Source organism: Somniosus microcephalus, chromosome 7 (assembly GCF_052327205.1).
Source record: "Somniosus microcephalus isolate GS21.2 chromosome 7, FLI_Smic_1.0, whole genome shotgun sequence".
Taxonomy (NCBI): domain Eukaryota; kingdom Metazoa; phylum Chordata; class Chondrichthyes; order Squaliformes; family Somniosidae; genus Somniosus; species Somniosus microcephalus.
In genome coordinates, this window is record NC_140993.1 from 12,910,583 (window position 1) to 12,927,978 (window position 17,396).

The 17,396-nt window shown below is 46.0% G+C and overlaps 1 protein-coding gene across 1 annotated transcript in view; it reads left to right on the plus strand.

Moving 5' to 3' along the window:
* LOC147114518 (transcription initiation factor TFIID subunit 4-like) overlaps nucleotides 1–17,396 on the plus strand; it is a 160,785-nt gene that overhangs the window by 109,149 nt on the left and 34,240 nt on the right. The window contains exon 14 of the mRNA XM_085992249.1: nucleotides 4,380–4,499. Coding sequence (XP_085848375.1) covers nucleotides 4,380–4,499 — 120 coding nt within the window. The remainder of the gene's footprint in view (nucleotides 1–4,379; nucleotides 4,500–17,396) is intronic.

The window sequence follows — 17,396 nt, forward strand, 5'->3', positions numbered from 1 at the left end:
ACCTCTTCGCTTATTTTTATTTCTGTTGGCTTTTTGGGTTTTTTTTGCGAATGGAGTTTTTTTTTTGTTGGCTGCAGTCTCCTGGTATTTAGGTCAGGGTTTTGTGCAGTCGTTGCATGCCATTTTCTGTGGGGGGGCCCGGGGCAAGGACAGGAACCGCTGAAGGCAAGGACGACACATCAAACAAGGTCATCACGGGGAGGAGGGAATGGGTGTTGCTTCATCATCGTGTTTTTTTTTAAAAAGAGGAAAAGTTATCTGAGGAATTCCAGCTGTACGTCGGATGATTGAGAACTGAATTTAATTCTTGCATTAAAGTTCAGGATTTGTTATTTGGGAATATCACAATGGGCTACATATTTTAGGATAAATGCTCATTTTGTAAATCTGTTACTGCTTATAATTCTTGGGCTCAGAGGCGGAACTGGGATTTAGTTGTAAAACGGAAAGTGCCTCTGGCTTTTAATTTTCTAAGCCCAGCAGTTTTTCTTTCTGTTCTGTGATGGAGCCCTTGTTTCACACAGTTCATGTTTAGCTGGAGGGGTTTTTATTTTGTAGCTTTAGACTGGTTTAAGCTTTTACTCCCAGAGGGGGCCAGCACAGCAACGGCAGAAACCAACAAATAGGTTCATTTTATGTCTGCCGCTGAAACGCAGTAGCCCACTTTCGCATTTTCCCAATATCCATTTCCTGGCGCTCGTTGCCCGCGAGGAAAACCTCCACTAATTGGACCCTATTTTAATTGAGCCTTAATATTGGAGCTCACTAGTTGTTTGGCCCCCGGCAGTCGGGAATGGAAGCAAATGAAAGTGCCCAACATTCGCGCTGCGTGTGTGAAATTTTTCACTTGACCTACAGATTCCTGTCCCTGCTGAATAAATCATCAAGCCTGTTCGCGTTTCGTGATTAAAGATTTGACGACAGATGCTAATAAAGACAATGCTAGTGTTTGATGAAGGCTATGGCGCTGAAGGAATTAGTTTCCATGGACACCCCTCCAGCCCCCCAGCTAATAAAACAACTGTGGCTCAAACTAATACTTTTTTTTTCTTGAAGTAGCCCTTTATGTTTTAATATTCTCCCTGAAAAATGGAACACGTTGGGTAGTTAGCTTTGTGCGCTGACTCTCTCTCCCTCGACAGAGCAGACTTGTCTCTTCAATCGAGCACTGCTTGCCGTACCTACCCCACCATTCGGAGCACCTGTCTTTTGTTTTTCTTGCGCAACCACGGTTACTTCAGACCTGCCTGGAAGGCTTTGATGTTCAATTTATTTCCTTATTGATCGGACGTGAACAAGTTTCCTTCTGAAGCTTGGCAACTCCAACTTGGCAACTGAGCAACAAAATGATGTACAAGAAACATCTGCTGTTGTCACGGATAAAATAAAGACCCTTTTCTAGCTTTCATCAGACTCCGATTTTGTGTTGGCACAACCCAGTATTATTTCCCCCCTCCCCATTTGTTTCGTTGTTTTAAAAAAAAAAAGAACTAACTTACTGACACTCTCGGCAGGCAGGGGAAGCGGAAGGGGATTTCCAGGTGCATGTGGTTTTGAGCGGGAAGGGCCAGGCAGGCTCTCTGAATCTTTGCTTAATAAAACTGCGACATCGCTGCTTCTTTCTAGTAATTCTGCGTCCCAAACCGAGGCTCCTTTAATAGTCCAGCAACAGAATGAACCCAGAGTGCGAGAGGGGTGCTCGTTCCCCTTTTCCCCCCCGTCCCACTCTGCCCTGCCTCACCCCACCCCACTTCTCCACGGTGTGAAGGAGCGCTTATCTTGGACTTGGTGCTCTTTTCCTCGTCTTGGTGGCGCAGTTGAAATTTGAGACTTGAAATTTTGGGCAGAACTGACTGCAACTTGTGTTGTACCTCTGTGTTGCGGCATGCACCACCGCTTGAAATAAGCGTTCAAGGCAATCTACTGGGAATCATTCGGCCCGTCGAGCCCGTGCCGGCTCTCTGCAACAGCACTTCAGCTAGTCCACGCCCCCGCCCTTTCCCCGTAGCCCCGCAAATTTTTTCCCTTCAGGTACTTATCCAATTCCCTTCTGAAAGCTGCGATTGAATCTGCCCCCACCACCCTTTCAGGCAGTGCATCCCAGAGCCTAACCACTCGCTGCATATTTGTGCCGGTTTTTTGCCATGACTAAGCAAATGTTTTAAATGCAAATGATGGTGTATCTGATTGTGAATCTGATGTACGCCAAGCTTCCCGTGCAAATTTTTTTTTTAATTATTCGTTCATGGGATGTGGGCGTCACTGGCAAGGCCGGCATTTATTGCCCATCCCTCATTGCCCTCGAGAAGGTGGTGGTGAGCTGCAGTCCTTTCGTGCAACTGCTCGCTCAGCTATTTCCGAGGGGCAGTTAAGAGTCAATCACACTGTTGTGGGTCTGGAGTCACACATAGGCCAGACCGGGTAAGGGCGGCAGATTTCCTTCCCTAAAGGACATTAGTGAACCAGGTGGGTTTTTAACAACATTCCGGTAGTTACATGGTGGCGTAGTGGTTAGCACTGTTGCCTCACAGCGCCAGGGACCCGGGTTCAAATCCGGCCTCGGGTGACTGTCTGTGTGGAGTTTGCACATTCTCCCCGTGTTTGCGTGGGTTTCCTCCGGGTGCTCCGGTTTCCTCCCACAGTCCAAAGATGTGCGGGTTAGGTTGATTGGCCATGATAAAAATTGACCCTTAGTGTTAGGGGGGATTAAATACGTGGGGTTACGGGGATAGGGCTTGGGTGGGATGGCTGTCGGTGTAGGGGCCGGGTGCTAGGGTTTGGATGATAAGCCATGATCTCGTTGAATGGCGGAGCAGGCGCGAATGGCCTACTCCTGCTCCTATCTTCTATGTTTCTATTACTAGCTTTTTATTCCAGATTTTAAATTCCCCAGCTGCTGTGGTGGGATTTGACTTAGTCCAGGCCTCTGGATTACTAGTCCAGTAACATAACTGCTGTGCGACCGTAACCTTCAACTTCAATACACCATCATTTGTAGTCAGTTTGCATTTAAAACATTAGCTTAGTCATGGTATGAATTACCAGGCAAAAATCCAGCACAGGGCAGAAAGGTACACCAGTAGATTGCCACTGCATTGAAGGCTTATTTCAAGTAAGGGTGAATATTTCAACTGATTGGATTTCTGGGAAGACCTAAAATGGCCTTCAAGGTGGGATTAGAATCTGTCTTGGTCATTCAGATTTAGACTGGAGGCGCTCCTGTTGGGGATTCCTACTCACTGGAATTATGGTTCCACCTTATGACCTCTGTAAACGTACTCTGCTCTGATGATTAGGGTTTCACGAACTAATGGCCAGATTATGTTCCCACAGAGTTTAGTGTTGTGCTCACTTATTCTCAGAAGGCTGATTTACTTCCCAGTTGTACTTGGAAGTGGCCCACGGCTCGGAGGTTGAATTTTACCTGCAGAAGAGTTAATGAGAAGAGCCTGCAGGCCGATCTTCGATTGCCATTTCATTCCCCCTCCAGAATAGCTGCGTAGCTATCAGGAAAGATTGAGCAGGCTGGGGCTCTTTGTCTAGAATAGAGAAGGCTGAGGGGTGGCCTAATGGATGGCCTTTATGAAGGGGTTCGACAGGGTAGACATAGAGAACATGTTTCAACTTGTGCGAAGTCCAAAACTGGGGGTCATAACTGGAAGACAGTCACTAATAAATCCATTGAAGAATTCGGGACAAACGTCTTTAGAATGATGGAATAAAATCATAGAATGGTTGCAGCACAGAAGGAGGCCATTTGGCCCGTCGAGCCCATGCCAGCTCTCTGCAAGACCACTTCAGCTAGTCCCACTCCCCTGCTCTTTCCCCGTAACCCTTCAAAATTTTTTCCTTCAGGTACTTGTCCAACTCCCCTTTTGAAAGCTGTGATTAAGTCTGCCTCCACCACCTTTTCAGGCAGTGCATTCCAGATCCTAACCACTCGCTGCGTAAAAAAACTTTTTCCTCATGTCACTTTTTTGGTTCTTTTGCCAATCATCTTAAATCTGTGCCCTCTGGTTCTCTACCCTTCCACTAAACTCGGAGCACCAGCATTAATACCCCTCCCCAGGCCTCGGTGGGTGAATGCCCTTCTACCCACGCCTCGGTGGGTGGATGCCCTTCTACCCAGAGAGTTGTGAGAATGTGGAACTCACTACCACATGGAGTAGTTGAGGCGAATAGCATAGATGCATTTACAAGGAGGCTAAAACACGAGGGAGAAAGGAATCAAAGGATGCGTTGATGGGGTGCGATGAAGTCGGGTGCGAGGAGGCTCGTGTGGAGCGTAAATGCCACCCGTTGGGCCGAATGGCCTGTTTCTGTGCTGTAAATTTTACATAGCTTTAGAAAAATAACGCGGCATTCTTGCTTTTGAACAGATGCAACAATTGGAACTTGCACAGTTGCAGCAGCGGGAAGCCAATCTGGCGGCACTGGCCGCCATTGGGCCAAGGAAAAGGAAAACTCCTGATTCGCCGGATCTCGGAACAGGAAATGAGGTATCATACACCATGTTGCTCCTCCATTCTTGCCCACCAAGGAGTTTAAAGGAAGGCTTTTCCCCCATTTACTTTCCTCGATTCCGATGTCGTTGTGTTGTGTATAAACTGCTTCTCGTGGGCACGTCAGACCTTTCTCCACCTTTTTTTTTTAAGACTGGAAAGACCAAAACCATCCATTTCGGCGCGCTCCACAAACTCCGTGTCCCAGTGTCCGATTCCATGTCCAGCTTCCCACTCCGGCTGAACCCAACGTGCGCAGCCCTGTTTGGTGAATCAATGGGTTTGACGCTCAAAACAATGAGAACTTCTTTAATTTATACAGCATCTTTACCGTATTATCAAACAAAATTTGACGCCAAGCCACAGCATGAGATATTAGGACAGGCGACCAAAAGCTTGTTCAGAGGTTGGTTTTAGGAAGCGCCTTAAAGGAGGAGAGAGGTAGAGGCGGAGAGGTTTAGGGAAGCAATTCCAGAGCTTAGGGCCTGGGCAGCTGAAGGCACGACCGCCAATGGTGGAGCGAAGAATAACGAGGATGCGCATGTGCAAGAGGTCAGAATTGGAGAAGCGCAGAGATCTCGGAGGGTTGTGGGGCTCGAGGAGGTTACAGAGATAGGGAGGGGGCAGCGAGGCCATGGAGGGATTTGAAAACAAGGATGAGAATTTTAAAATCGAGGCGTTACTTAACCTGAACCATTTATGTGTTTTTACATAATATATGCTTCAAATTAGAGCCAAGTCAGAGGTGTGACACTGTCTGGCTTTGGGTCCATTTCTAAACTGCTCGATTCTTCAATTTCAGTGTTGTAGCTTTCTCTCTTTGGGAAGGAGAATAATCCTTTTCTGAAATAATGGCAAAAAAACGCCTTTCAGAAATGTTGTTTGATTGCATGTGTTATTTTAGACGTGCTGCAGAGATTTTTGATGGGAATATGTCTGGTTGACTCTCCTGAATATTTCATGTCTTGCAGTTTAAGTCCTTCAGAGCTGATTTTCTTTTTTGCCCTATCTGCTGGTACTTGTGAGAAGCGTTCTTCATTTTGTTCCTTTGTTTGAATGCTTGAACTACCCAATAGTTTGAAAAATGTTATTGCTGGGCCTATCTTAATCTCTCAAAACAGAATACAAGATTATTTTAAATTTCTTCGAAAAACACTTGCTCACAAAGGAGATTCGATAGACTGAAGAGCAAGCCTGAAGAGAACCGAGACGTGAATGTTTGCGATATCTTTGTTCCGTTCTGTGTAATATTTTTTAAGCCTTTGTGTTCCATTTCCCATTCAGTGGTTTTTGATTGACTTTCTTTGCTGCGCAGCACTTTTCTTAATTTAAAAAAAAAATTTTTTATTACCAAATGGCTCTTCTGCGTTCTGTTTTTTTAGACTTGACTTGGTGCTGACATTGCAGTTGGTTTTGTGTGAGAGCTTGACCTGATTTTTTTTTTTCACCGTACTATTGAATGCATTTGGCTCATTTCCTGCTGAAGTTGCTTAAAGATCCACAATAGCAACAGAAAATGCTGGAAAAACTCAGCAGGCCAGGCAACATCCGTGGAGAGAGAAACAGAGTTAACGTTTCAGGTTAAAGACCCTTCGTCAGAACTGAGGGAAAAAAGCAGGAAATGAAACCGATTTAAAAAGGCCAGTTTGGGGGCTGGGAAATGGGGGAGGGGATGAAAGAACAAAAGGGAAGGTCTGGGAGCGGTGAAGAGATATTCAAGGCGAGACGAGATGGTAATAGGACAGATAAAGAGACAAAGGATGGCTCTAGATGAAGTGTGATATGCGCTGGCAGAGTGAGAGACAGCTGCCATGTGGGAGAGAGGAAAAAAAAGGAAAAGGCACAAACCAAAAGTGTGGATAAAAAATGTATAAAAATGTAATGGCTGAGGTTATGATCTGAAATTGTTGAACTCGATATTGAGTCCGGAAGGCTGTAAAGTGCCTAATCGGAAGATGAGGTGCTGTTCCTCGAGCTCGATTAGGCACTTTACAGCCTTCTGGACTCGATATCAAGTTCAACAATTTCAAATCATAACCTCGGCCCCTATCATTTTTATATATTTTTTATCCACACTTTGGTTTGTGCCTGTTCCTTTTTCCTCTCTCCCACATGGCAGCTGCCTCTCATTCTGCCAGCGCATTTCAAACCTAATCTAGAGCCATCTTTTGTCTCTTTACCTGTCCTATTACCATCTCGTCTCGCCTTGAATATCTCTTAATGTCTCTTCACCTCTCCCAGACCTTCCCTTTTATTCTTTCATCCCCTCCCCCATTTCCCAGCCCCTAAACTTGCTTTTTAATCTGTTTCATTTCCTGCTTTTTTTCTCAGCTCTGACGAAGGGTTTCGACCTGAAACGTTAACTCTGTTTCTCTCTCCATGGATGTTGCCTGGCCTGCTGAGTTTTTCCAGCGTTTTCTGTTGTTATTTCGGGTTTCCAGCATCCGCAGTATTTTGCTACTGCTTAAAGATCCATTCAGTTGAATTTTGACTACGTTTGCCTTGTGGTCTGGCATATTCAGTATCAGCCTCTACTCTGAATAAAGGGTGGAACAAAGGGGGGGGAAATTGGCAGGGCTGCGCGGAAAGGGTAGCAGAGCGGTTCGAGTTGACGTGCTCTTGCAGAGAGCTGACACGGACCGAATGGCCTCATTCTCTGCTGTAACCATTCTCTGATGCTATGAAAAGAAGGCCATTCTTTCCACAGATCAGACCATTTTGCCCCATCATGGACTATACCCAATTCCAAGAAATTGGTAGAATGATTAGAGGGGAGTTGAGAATTATTTTCACCCAGAGGGTGGTGGGGGTCTGGAACTCAGTGCCTGAAAGGGTGGTAGAGGCAGAAACCCTCATCATATTTAAAAAGTACTTGGATATGCACTTGAAGTGCCGTAAGCTACAGGGCTACGGACCAAGAGCTGGAAAGCAGGATTAGGCTGGACAGCTCTTTTTTGACTGGCACAGACACGGCGGGCTGACTGGCCTCCTTCTGTGCCGTAAACTTCTATGATTCCATGAATGGGTCTTCCCAAGGAAAGGTTCCACGAAGATTCCCCCCTCGGTAAGATAATAGGACTAAAGGCGGATAAATCCCCTGGACCTGATGGTTTACATCCTAGGGTCTTGAGAGAAGTAGCGGTAGGGATTGTGGATGCATTGGTAATTTTCCAAAACTCCCTGGATTCAGGAAAGGTCCCAGCAGATTGGAAAACTGCTAATGTAACGCCCTTATTTAAAAAGGGAGGTAGACAAAAGGCTGGAAACTATAGACCAGTTAGCCTAACATCTGTGGTTGGTAAAATGTTGGAGTCCATTATTAAGGAAGCAGTAACAGGACATTTGGATAAGCATAATTTAATCGGACAGAGTCAGCATGGTTTTACGAAGGGGAAGTCATGTTTGACAAATTTGCTCGAATTCTTTGAGGACGTAACAAACAGGGTGGGTAAAGGGGAACCAGTGGATGTGGTGTCTTTGGACTTCCAAAAGGCATTTGACAAGGTGCCACACAAGATTACTGCGCAAGATAAAAAATCACGGGATTGGGGGCAATATACTGGCATGGGTGGAAGATTAGCTATCTAACAGAAAAGAGAGTTGGGATAAATGGTTCATTCTCGGGTTGGCAATCAGTAACTAGTGGTGTTCCGCAGGGGTCAGTACTGGGACCCCAACTCTTTTTACAATCTATATTAACGATTTGGAGGAGGGGACCGAGTGCAACGCATCCAAGTTTGCCGACGCTACAAAGCTGAGAGGGAAAGCAGTGAGTGAGGAGGACATAAAAAAAACCTGCAAAAGGACATAGACAGGTGAAGTGAGTGGGCAAAAATTTGGCAGATGGAATATAATGTTGGAAAGTGTGAGGTTATGCACTTTGGCAAGTTATTATCTAAATGGAGAGAAACTGCAAAGTGCTACAGTACAAAGGGATCTGGGGGTCCTCGTGCATGAAACACAGAAGGTTAGTATGCAGGTACAGCAGGTGATCAGGAAGGCCAATGGAATCTTGGCTTTTATTGCAAGGGGGATGGAGTATCAAAGCAGGGAAGTCTTGCTGCAGTTATACAGGGTATTGGTGAGGCCACACCTGGAATACTGTGTGCAGTTTTGGTTTCCATATTTAAGAAAAGATATACTTGCTCTTGAGGCGGTTCAGAGAAGGTTCACTTGGTTGATTCCGGAGATGAGGGGGTTGACGTATGAGGAAAGGTTGAGTAGGTTGGGACTCTACTCATTGGAATTCAGAAGAATGAGAGGCGATCTTATCGAAACGTATAAGATTGTGAGGAGGCTTGATCGGGTGGATGCGGTGAGGATGTTTCCACTGATGGGTGAGACTAGAACTAGGGGGCATAATCTTAGAATAAGGGGCTGCCCTTTCAAAACTGAGATGAGGAGAAACTTCTTCACCCAGAGGGTAGTAAATCTATGGAATTTGCTACCTCAGAGCTGTGGAAGCTGCCACATTAAACAAATTTAAAACGGAAATAGACAGTTTCCTAGCTGATAAGGGAATAAGGGGTTACGGGGAGAGGGCTGGGAAGTGGACGCGAGTCCAAGTTCGGATCAGCCATGATCCTATTGAATGGCGGAGCAGGCCCGAGGGGCCGTATGGCCTACTCCTCCTACTTCTGTTATGTTGCCTCCAAAGGTAGTTGTGAATCAGCCTCTTTACCTCTGGTTCTGGCAGTATGGCTTCGAGTAAGCAGGAGACAGTTAAGTGTATGGAACAGACTTTATTCATATATAGACGACCAGTCCATACTATACAAAGGGGAGCAATTCAAGGTACTCTCGCTCCTGCCAGCTGACTGAGCCCTGCAACTTCACCCTCTTTATGCACTGGTTGTTTGCCATAAAGATGGTATTTCATGCGTAGACAGACAGTAATACCTCCCGACTTATACAATGGACTACAGTTCTACATTAGTCACTCGTGATCGATGTCTGTTCTCGCCAGCACTCCCTTGCATTCTAGTTGATGAGCAGACATCTGGAGTGGAACAGAACCCCTTTATTCATGTTCCACGTTAGTGTTTCCTAGGCAACCAGCTGGTCCACAGACCAGTTGTGGTACAGGAAACTTTTTTTTATCCGGCACGGACGGGACCGACGTGGTGCCGGTTCATCAAAAATTCCGGATAACCGAAAGCTATAGTAAAAGATATGGAGCTGAGAGCTCCGTCTAAAGCAACAAACCCTGTTGCTTCAGAACAATGGCCACAAGTTGTAAGTGTCTCTGTAGCTTGGCAACAGCTGCAGCCACACCCTTGCACAGCAACAAATGGAGGAAGGCAAGTAATAAAAGTTACCTGAACCTACTCCTAAATTTTTCCAGTTAACCGAGATTTCTGGTTATTTAGGTGCCGGTAAATAGAAAGCTTCCTGTAACTAGTTTATTTTGGTTATTAACCCTCAACTCCAACATGACCCAACATTAGTCAAGTGAAACTCCAGAATATCTATCCACCTTCACAATCTGCATCAGTACTCGTTCAGCGTATTTGTAGAGTCGTAGCAGATTACAGCAGTGAAGGAGGCCATTCGGCCCGTCGTGCCTGTGCTGGCTTTCTGGAAGAGCAGTCGTGCTTAGTTCTGCACCCCGCTTGTTGTCCATAACCCTGTCAGTTCCTCATCCTCAAGTACCTGACCAACTCCCTTTTAACATTATTGCTGTCTCTTCCTCCACCACCTTTTCGGGTCGAGCGTTCCAGATCCTGACAGCTCTAATTGGAAAAAATTCTCCTCGTCTCCCCTCGATCTTTTGCCAATGATTTTAAATCGATGATCTCTGGTTATTGACCCACTCGCCAGAGGGAATAGTTTTTCTCTCTACTCGATCAAAACCTCAACGTCTTGAAAACCTCTATTAGGTCACCAAGGAGAACAGTCCGAACTCCTAAAGCGTTTCCAAACTCTTATGACTGAAGTCCTTCATCCCTGGTAAGATCCTGGTAAACCACCTCTGTCGTCTTTCTAAGGCCTTTACATCTTTCCTGAAGTGTGCTGCCCAGAATTGTCCACAGTACTCCAGCTGAGACCTAACCAGTAATTTATAAAAGGACACCCTCAAAGCCTCCTTGGAAAAAGTGCAACATCCCCACCGACACCTGGGAATCCCTGGCCCAAGACCGCACAAAGTGGAGGAGAAGCATCCGGGAAGGCGCTGAACACCTCGAGTCTCTTCGCCGGGAGCAAGCGCAAGGAGCGCACGTCAACGCAAGCACCCCACCCACCCGCCCCTTCAACCACCGTCTGCCCCACCTGTGACAGAGACTGTCTGTCCCGCATTGGACTCATCAGTCACCTGGGAACTCAGTTTTAATGTGGAAGCAAATCATCCTCGGTTCCGAGGGACTGCCGAAGAGAAGAGAAGATTTATCAAGTTCCAGCATGATCTCCTTGCTTTCATATTCTATTCCTCTATAAACCCAAGTAACCCATCTTTTTTAACCACCTTATCAACTTGCTGTGCCATCTTTAAGGATTTGTGCATATGGACACCAAGGTGCCTCTGCTCATCTACCCATCAAAATCGTGTCATTTATAGTGTACTGTCATTACATGTTAATCCTGCCAAAGTGCATCACTTCACACTTCTCCGCATTAACCTCCCATCTGCCCTGCTTCTGCTCATTTCACCATCCTGTCTGTCATCCTGAAGCCTATAGCTGTCCTCCTCACTATCTTCTACTTTACCAAGTTTATCATCTGCAAACTTTATGATGCTGCTCCCGCCACCCGAGCCGAGGCCGTTTATAAAAATTGTGAAGAGTAATGGACCCAAAACTGGCCCTTGGGGAACACCTCTGGAAAAACGTCCATCCACCTTTGCATAGAAACTAGGAGCAGGAGTAGGCCATTCAACGAGATCATGGCTGATCATCCAAACCCTAGCACCCAGTCCCTACACCGACAGCCATCCCACCCAAGCCCTAGCCCCATAACCCCGTAACCCCACGTATTTAATCCCCCCTAACACTAAGGGCCAATTTTTATCACGGCCAATCAACCGAACCCGCACATCTTTGGACTGTGGGAGGAAACCGGAGCACCTGGAGGAAACCCACGCAAACACGGGGAGAATGTGCAAACTCCACACAGACAGTCACCCGAGGCCGGATTCGAACCCGGGTCCCTGGCGCTGTGAGGTAACAGTGCTAACCACTATGCCACCGTGCTGCCTCCTGTCACTGATATTCCTGGAGGTTCCGTCACATGACCCTTCAACTGCCCCGTCCAGTCAAACTGCCTTCTCTCCCCGCTCACCACCCCCCCCCCCCCCACAAAAACGCATCGCCAATATTTTTATAGCTAATAAACAGAGTTCAAAGAAAATGGTAAAAGAGAAATACTTTTTAACGCCTCCAATTATTTTTCTTCTGGGCTGCTTGCAGCAGTGTCCAAAAAATGAGTCTAACTCCCGGAGATTCCAGGCCAATACCCGTCCCGTTCACCCATCACCCCCTGTGCTCGCTGACCTACATTGGCTCCCGGTTAAGCAACGCCTTTATTTTAAAATTCTCGTTCTTGTTTTCAAATCCCTCCATGGCCTTCGCCCCCCCCTCCCTATCTCTGTAATCTCCTCCAGCCCCACAACCCTCCAAGATCTCTGCTCTTCTCCAATTCTGGCCTCTTGCACATCCCCCGGTTTTAATCGCTCCACCATTGGCGGCCGTGCCTTCAGCTACCAAGGCCCTAAGCTCTGGAAATCCCTCCCTAAATTTCTCCGCCTCTACCTCTATCCTTTTTAAGACACTCCTTAAAACCTACCTCTTTGGCCAAGCTTTTGGTCACCTGACCTAATATCTCCTCGTATGGCTCGCTGTCAAATTTTGTTTGATAATCGCTCCTGTGAAGCGCCTTGGGACGTTTTACCACATTAAAGTTATTGTTGTTGGAGGGTTGGCAGTCATTAGCATTAGACATCTTATGTCTTCCATAGCATGATATTTCTATGCTCGTCAATTTAGGAGCTACACTATTCCGTACATTGGTCATTTCTCTCATGCACCCTTCAGTCCCATTTCTAACCAGATATTTGTCCAATTCTCCCCTTTTTTTTCATTATGAAGGAGTTAATCGAGAAAGCATTAACTGCTATTGCCGGGAGTCTGTTCCACATCTCCTACTCTGGGAAAAATATTTTTTTTTCTAATCTCTCGTCTTGCCTGAGGCTGACTAATTTCATATTCGTCCTCTAGTTCTGCGCTCACAGTCCAAATTAAATAACCTGCTTACATCTGCATTATCTATGCCTCTCAGCATTTAAAAGACCCAGATCATCTTCCCCCCTCCCCCTCTAGCCATCTTTTCTCCAATGGGGGGGAAGAAAAAGTTCAGTTCGCCGAGTCCCTTTCCATAAATCTTGGAATCATTTTTATGTTTTTACTCTGAATACACTCCAATCGGAGGGGAGGTAGGAATTAATGTAGAACTGTAGTCTGTAGTACAGATGCTTTGAAATATAGACTTGCATTTATATTGTGCCTTTTACGACCACCAGACGTCAGTGAAGTACTTTTTGGAGTGTAGTCACTGTTATAATGTAGGAAACGGAGCAGCCAATTTGCGCACAGCAAGCTCTCACAAACAGCAATGTGATAATGACCAGATGGTCTGTTTTTTGTTATGTTGATTGAGGGATAAAGGCCAGGACACCGGGGATAACTCCCCTGCTCCTCTTCGAAATAGTGCCGTGGGATCCTTTATGTCCACCTGAGAGAGCAGACAGGGCCTCTGTTTAACGTCTCACCCGAAAGTTGGCACCTCCGACAATGCAGCACTCCCTCAGTACTGCACTGGGAGTGTCAGCCTAGAGTTTTGTGCCCAAGCCTCTGGAGTGGGACTTGAACCCACAACCTTCTGACCTTGAGTGCTGCCCGTTGAGCCGCTTAAACACCAGTGCAGCCTTAAGTTGGGAGGAATCACACAAGGGGCGGGGTGTGAAAGTACTTTTGAAGGTACAAGTTGCCTGAAATTCGACAATATTCTGTACGTGGACTCGGCAGTTGAAGTTAGAATAACTTGTTTCGAAGTGTGGCAAATGACCTTGATGATCTCAGTTAGCCTTGATAACAGCTTCACTGTAAACTGGATGCTTTCAATTATTCAATCCGAATCCTATATTTAGGTTTTTTTTTTCCCATTGCAACTGGAATTTAAAATCCGAGCCCTTTATTTTGTGTACATTTCACATTTCTGCTGTGCGACATCTTGTGTTGCGGTTCCAGGTTTACATAGAAACATAGAAGATAGGACCAGGAGTAGGCCATTCGGCCCCTCGAGCCTGCTCCGCCATTCAATGCGATCATGGCTGATCATCCAATTTCAGTACCCTGTCCCTGCTTTCTCCCCATATCCCTTTAGCCTTAAGAAATATATCCAACTCCTTCTTGAATATATTTAATGAATTGGCCTCAACTGCCTTCTGTGGTAGAGAATTCCACAGGTTCACCACTCTCTGGTGAAGAAATTCCTCCTCATCTCTGTCCTAAATGGCTTACCCCTTATCCTTCGATTGTGACCCCTGGTTCTGGACACCCCGGCCATCGGGAACATCCTTCCTGCATCTAGTCTGTCTAGTCCTGTTAAAATTTTGTAAGTTTCAATGAAATCCCCTCTCATTCTTCTAAACTCCAGCGAGTATAAGCCCAATCGACCCAATATCTCCTCATATACATCATTCCTGCCATCCCAGGTATCAGCCTGGTGAATCTTCGCTGCACTCCCTCCATGGCAAGAACATCCTTCCTCAGATAAGGCGACCAAAACTGCACACAATACTGAAGGTGTGGTCTCGCCAAGGCCCTTTACAACTGCAGCAAGACGTCCTTGTTCCTGTACGCAAACCCTCTCGCTACGAAGGCCAATATACCATTTGCCTTCTTAACCGCCTGCTGCACCTGCATGCTTACCTTCAGCGACTGGTGTACAAGGACACCCAGGTCTCGTTGCACTTCCCCTTCTCCCAATCTATTGCCGTTCAGATAATCTGCCTTCCTGTTTTTGACACTAAAGTTGATTATCTCGCATTTATCCACATTATACTGCATCTGCCATGCATCTGCCCAAATCATACTGGAGTTTCTCGGCATCCTCCTCACAGCACACACGCCCACCCAGCTTTGTGTCGTCTGCAAACTTGGAGATATTACATCTAGTTCCCTCGTCTAGATCATTAATATATATTGTGAATAGCTGGGGTCCTGGCACCGATCCTTGCAGTACCCCACTAGTCACTGCCTGCCACTTGGAAAAAGACCTGTTTATTCCAACTCTTTGCTTCCTGTCTGCCAACCAGTTCTCTATCCAAGTCAGTACCTTGCCCCCAATCCCATGTGCCTTAACTTTACATGCTAATCTCTTCTGCGGGACCTTATCGAAAGCCTTCTGAAAGTCCAAATACACCACATCCACTGGTTCTCCCTTATCTATTCTACCAGTGACATCCTCAAAAAAAATCCAGTAGCTTAGTCAAGCACGATTTACCTTTTGTAAATCCATGTTGACTTTGTCCGATCCTGTCACTGTTTTCCAAGTGCTCTGCTATTGCATCTTTTATAATGGACTCTAGCATTTTCCCCATTACCAATGTCAGGCTTACCGGTCTATAATTCCCGTTTTCTCTCTACCACCTTTTTTTAATAGTGGGTGTAACATTAGCTACCCTCCAATCCATGGGAACTGTTCCAGTCTATCGAATTTTGGAAGATGACCAGCAATGCATCTACCATTTCTAGGGCCACTTCCTTAAGTACCCTAGGATGTAGATTATCAGGCCCTGGGGATTTATCGGCCTTCAATCCCGTCAATTTCCCTAACACCATTTCCCTACAAATACTGATTTCTATCAGTTCCTCCCTCTCATTAGACCCTATGTTCCCTGACATCTCTGGAGGGTTATTTGTGTCCTCCTTTGTGAAGACAGAACCAAAGTATGTATTTAATTGGTCTGCCATTTCTTTGTTTCCCATTATAAATTCCCCTGATTCTGACTGCAAGGGACCTACGCTTGACTTCACCAATCTTTTTCTCTTCACATATCTATAAAAGCTTTTACAGTCAGTTTTTATGTTCCCTGCCAGCTTAATTTCGTACTCCATTTTCCCCCTCTTAATTAATCCCTTTGTCCTCCTTTGCTGAATCCTAAACTGCTCCCAATCCTCAGGTTTACTGCTTTTTCTGGCCAATTTATATGTCCTCTCTTTGGATCTTATGCTATCCCTAATTTCCCTTGTTAGCCACGGTTGAGGCACCTTTTTGGTTTTATTTTTATGCCAAACAGGGATGAACAAATTCTGTAGTTCATCCATGCGATCTTTGAATGTTTGCCATTGCCTATCCACCGTCGACCCTTTGAGCAACATTCCCCAATCCATCCTACCCAACTCGAGCCTCATACCATTGTAGTTTTCTTTATTTATTTAAATTCAGGACCCTAGCCTGAGTCAACTACTTCACTCTCCATCTTAATGAAGAATTCTATCATATTATGATCACTTCGACTCAAGGGGCCTCGCACAACAAAATTGCTAATTAATCCTTTCTCATTACATAATACCCAGTCTAAGATGGCCTGATCTCTGATTGGTTCCTCGACATATTGGTCCAGGAAACCATCACACTTTTTTTTAAACAGGGAGTTGTATTCAACGTTCCCTCGAATTAGTTTGGCAGCGACTGCTGCCAGCAAAGTTGAAGTTGACTGCTTTTTTGTTTGGATTATTCGCTTCGCTAGTCAGGGGCTCGGGGTGGGGGGTGGTTGGAGCGTGGAGCCAGGAAGGGAGTGAGTCTTCGGGACTGTAGGGGGAAAAAAAGTTGGGAACGGGACGGGTCTTCAGGACTGTAGAGAAAAAAGCCGGGACCGCGGTGGGATTTCGGGACTGTAGCGAAAAAAGCTGGGAAGGGAGTGGGTCTTCGGAACTGTAGGGAAAAAAACCGGGAACGGGGTAGGCTTTCGGGACTGTCGACAAAAAGCTGCAAACGGAGTGGGTCTTCGGGCCTGTAGGGAAAATGCCGGGAAGGGAGTGGGCTCTGTGGGGAGGGAAGCAGAAACATCATTGATATCAGCTTCCAGATTAATACGCAGTACGCTTCTGCCCAGTTTCTGGTCTTTGGCAGCAGTCACTCCGAATTCTTTGGGGGGGGGGGGGGTGCGCGGCAGCAGTCACTCCGAATTCTTGGCGGGGGGTGGTGCGCGGTGCATTCAAACTTCCGCACGTGCAGTTTTTCCCATTTATAAGCTGGTGAGCAGCCTGCGCGGGACCTCCAGGCTGCTGCGCGCCACGCAGCTTAATGGGACCATTGCTTGTATTTATACAGCGCCTTTCACAACTTCAGGGCGTCCCACAGTGCTTTACAGCCAGTGAAGCACCTTTGAAAGTGCAGTTACTGTTGTAAGACAGAGTAGATTAATATCTGCCATTCTGTGCTTCTTTAAGACTGCTGCTTTATTGAGGAAGTCAATCTCGTTACCAAAAACAGAATCGCAGAGAGCACTGACTGCTTTTTTTTTAAATTAATTAAACTTAACATTTATTGAGAGCCAATGCCTTCCGTTTAATGCAAACTACTGGAATTCATTGCCTGACTGGCTTGAGCAAATGTGAATACAAACCCCCTGCATATGTCGCAGTGGGCAACTCTTGTTAATTAGTAATAAACTGGACGCCTTCAACACTCAAACTGTCGTAGGCTCCGGGAAATTCCAAACCTCCTGGCCTGGCGTTTTATTAAAATAAAGTTTTCAGCTCGCTGTTTCCCTAATATTGGGCTAATAAAGCTACTCAAATGTCAAGTTATGCATCTATAATGTTTTTGAAAATTTAGATAATACTTGTCAATTCTTTCTTCTCCCCCCCCCCAACCCCGCCGTCCTTCACATCT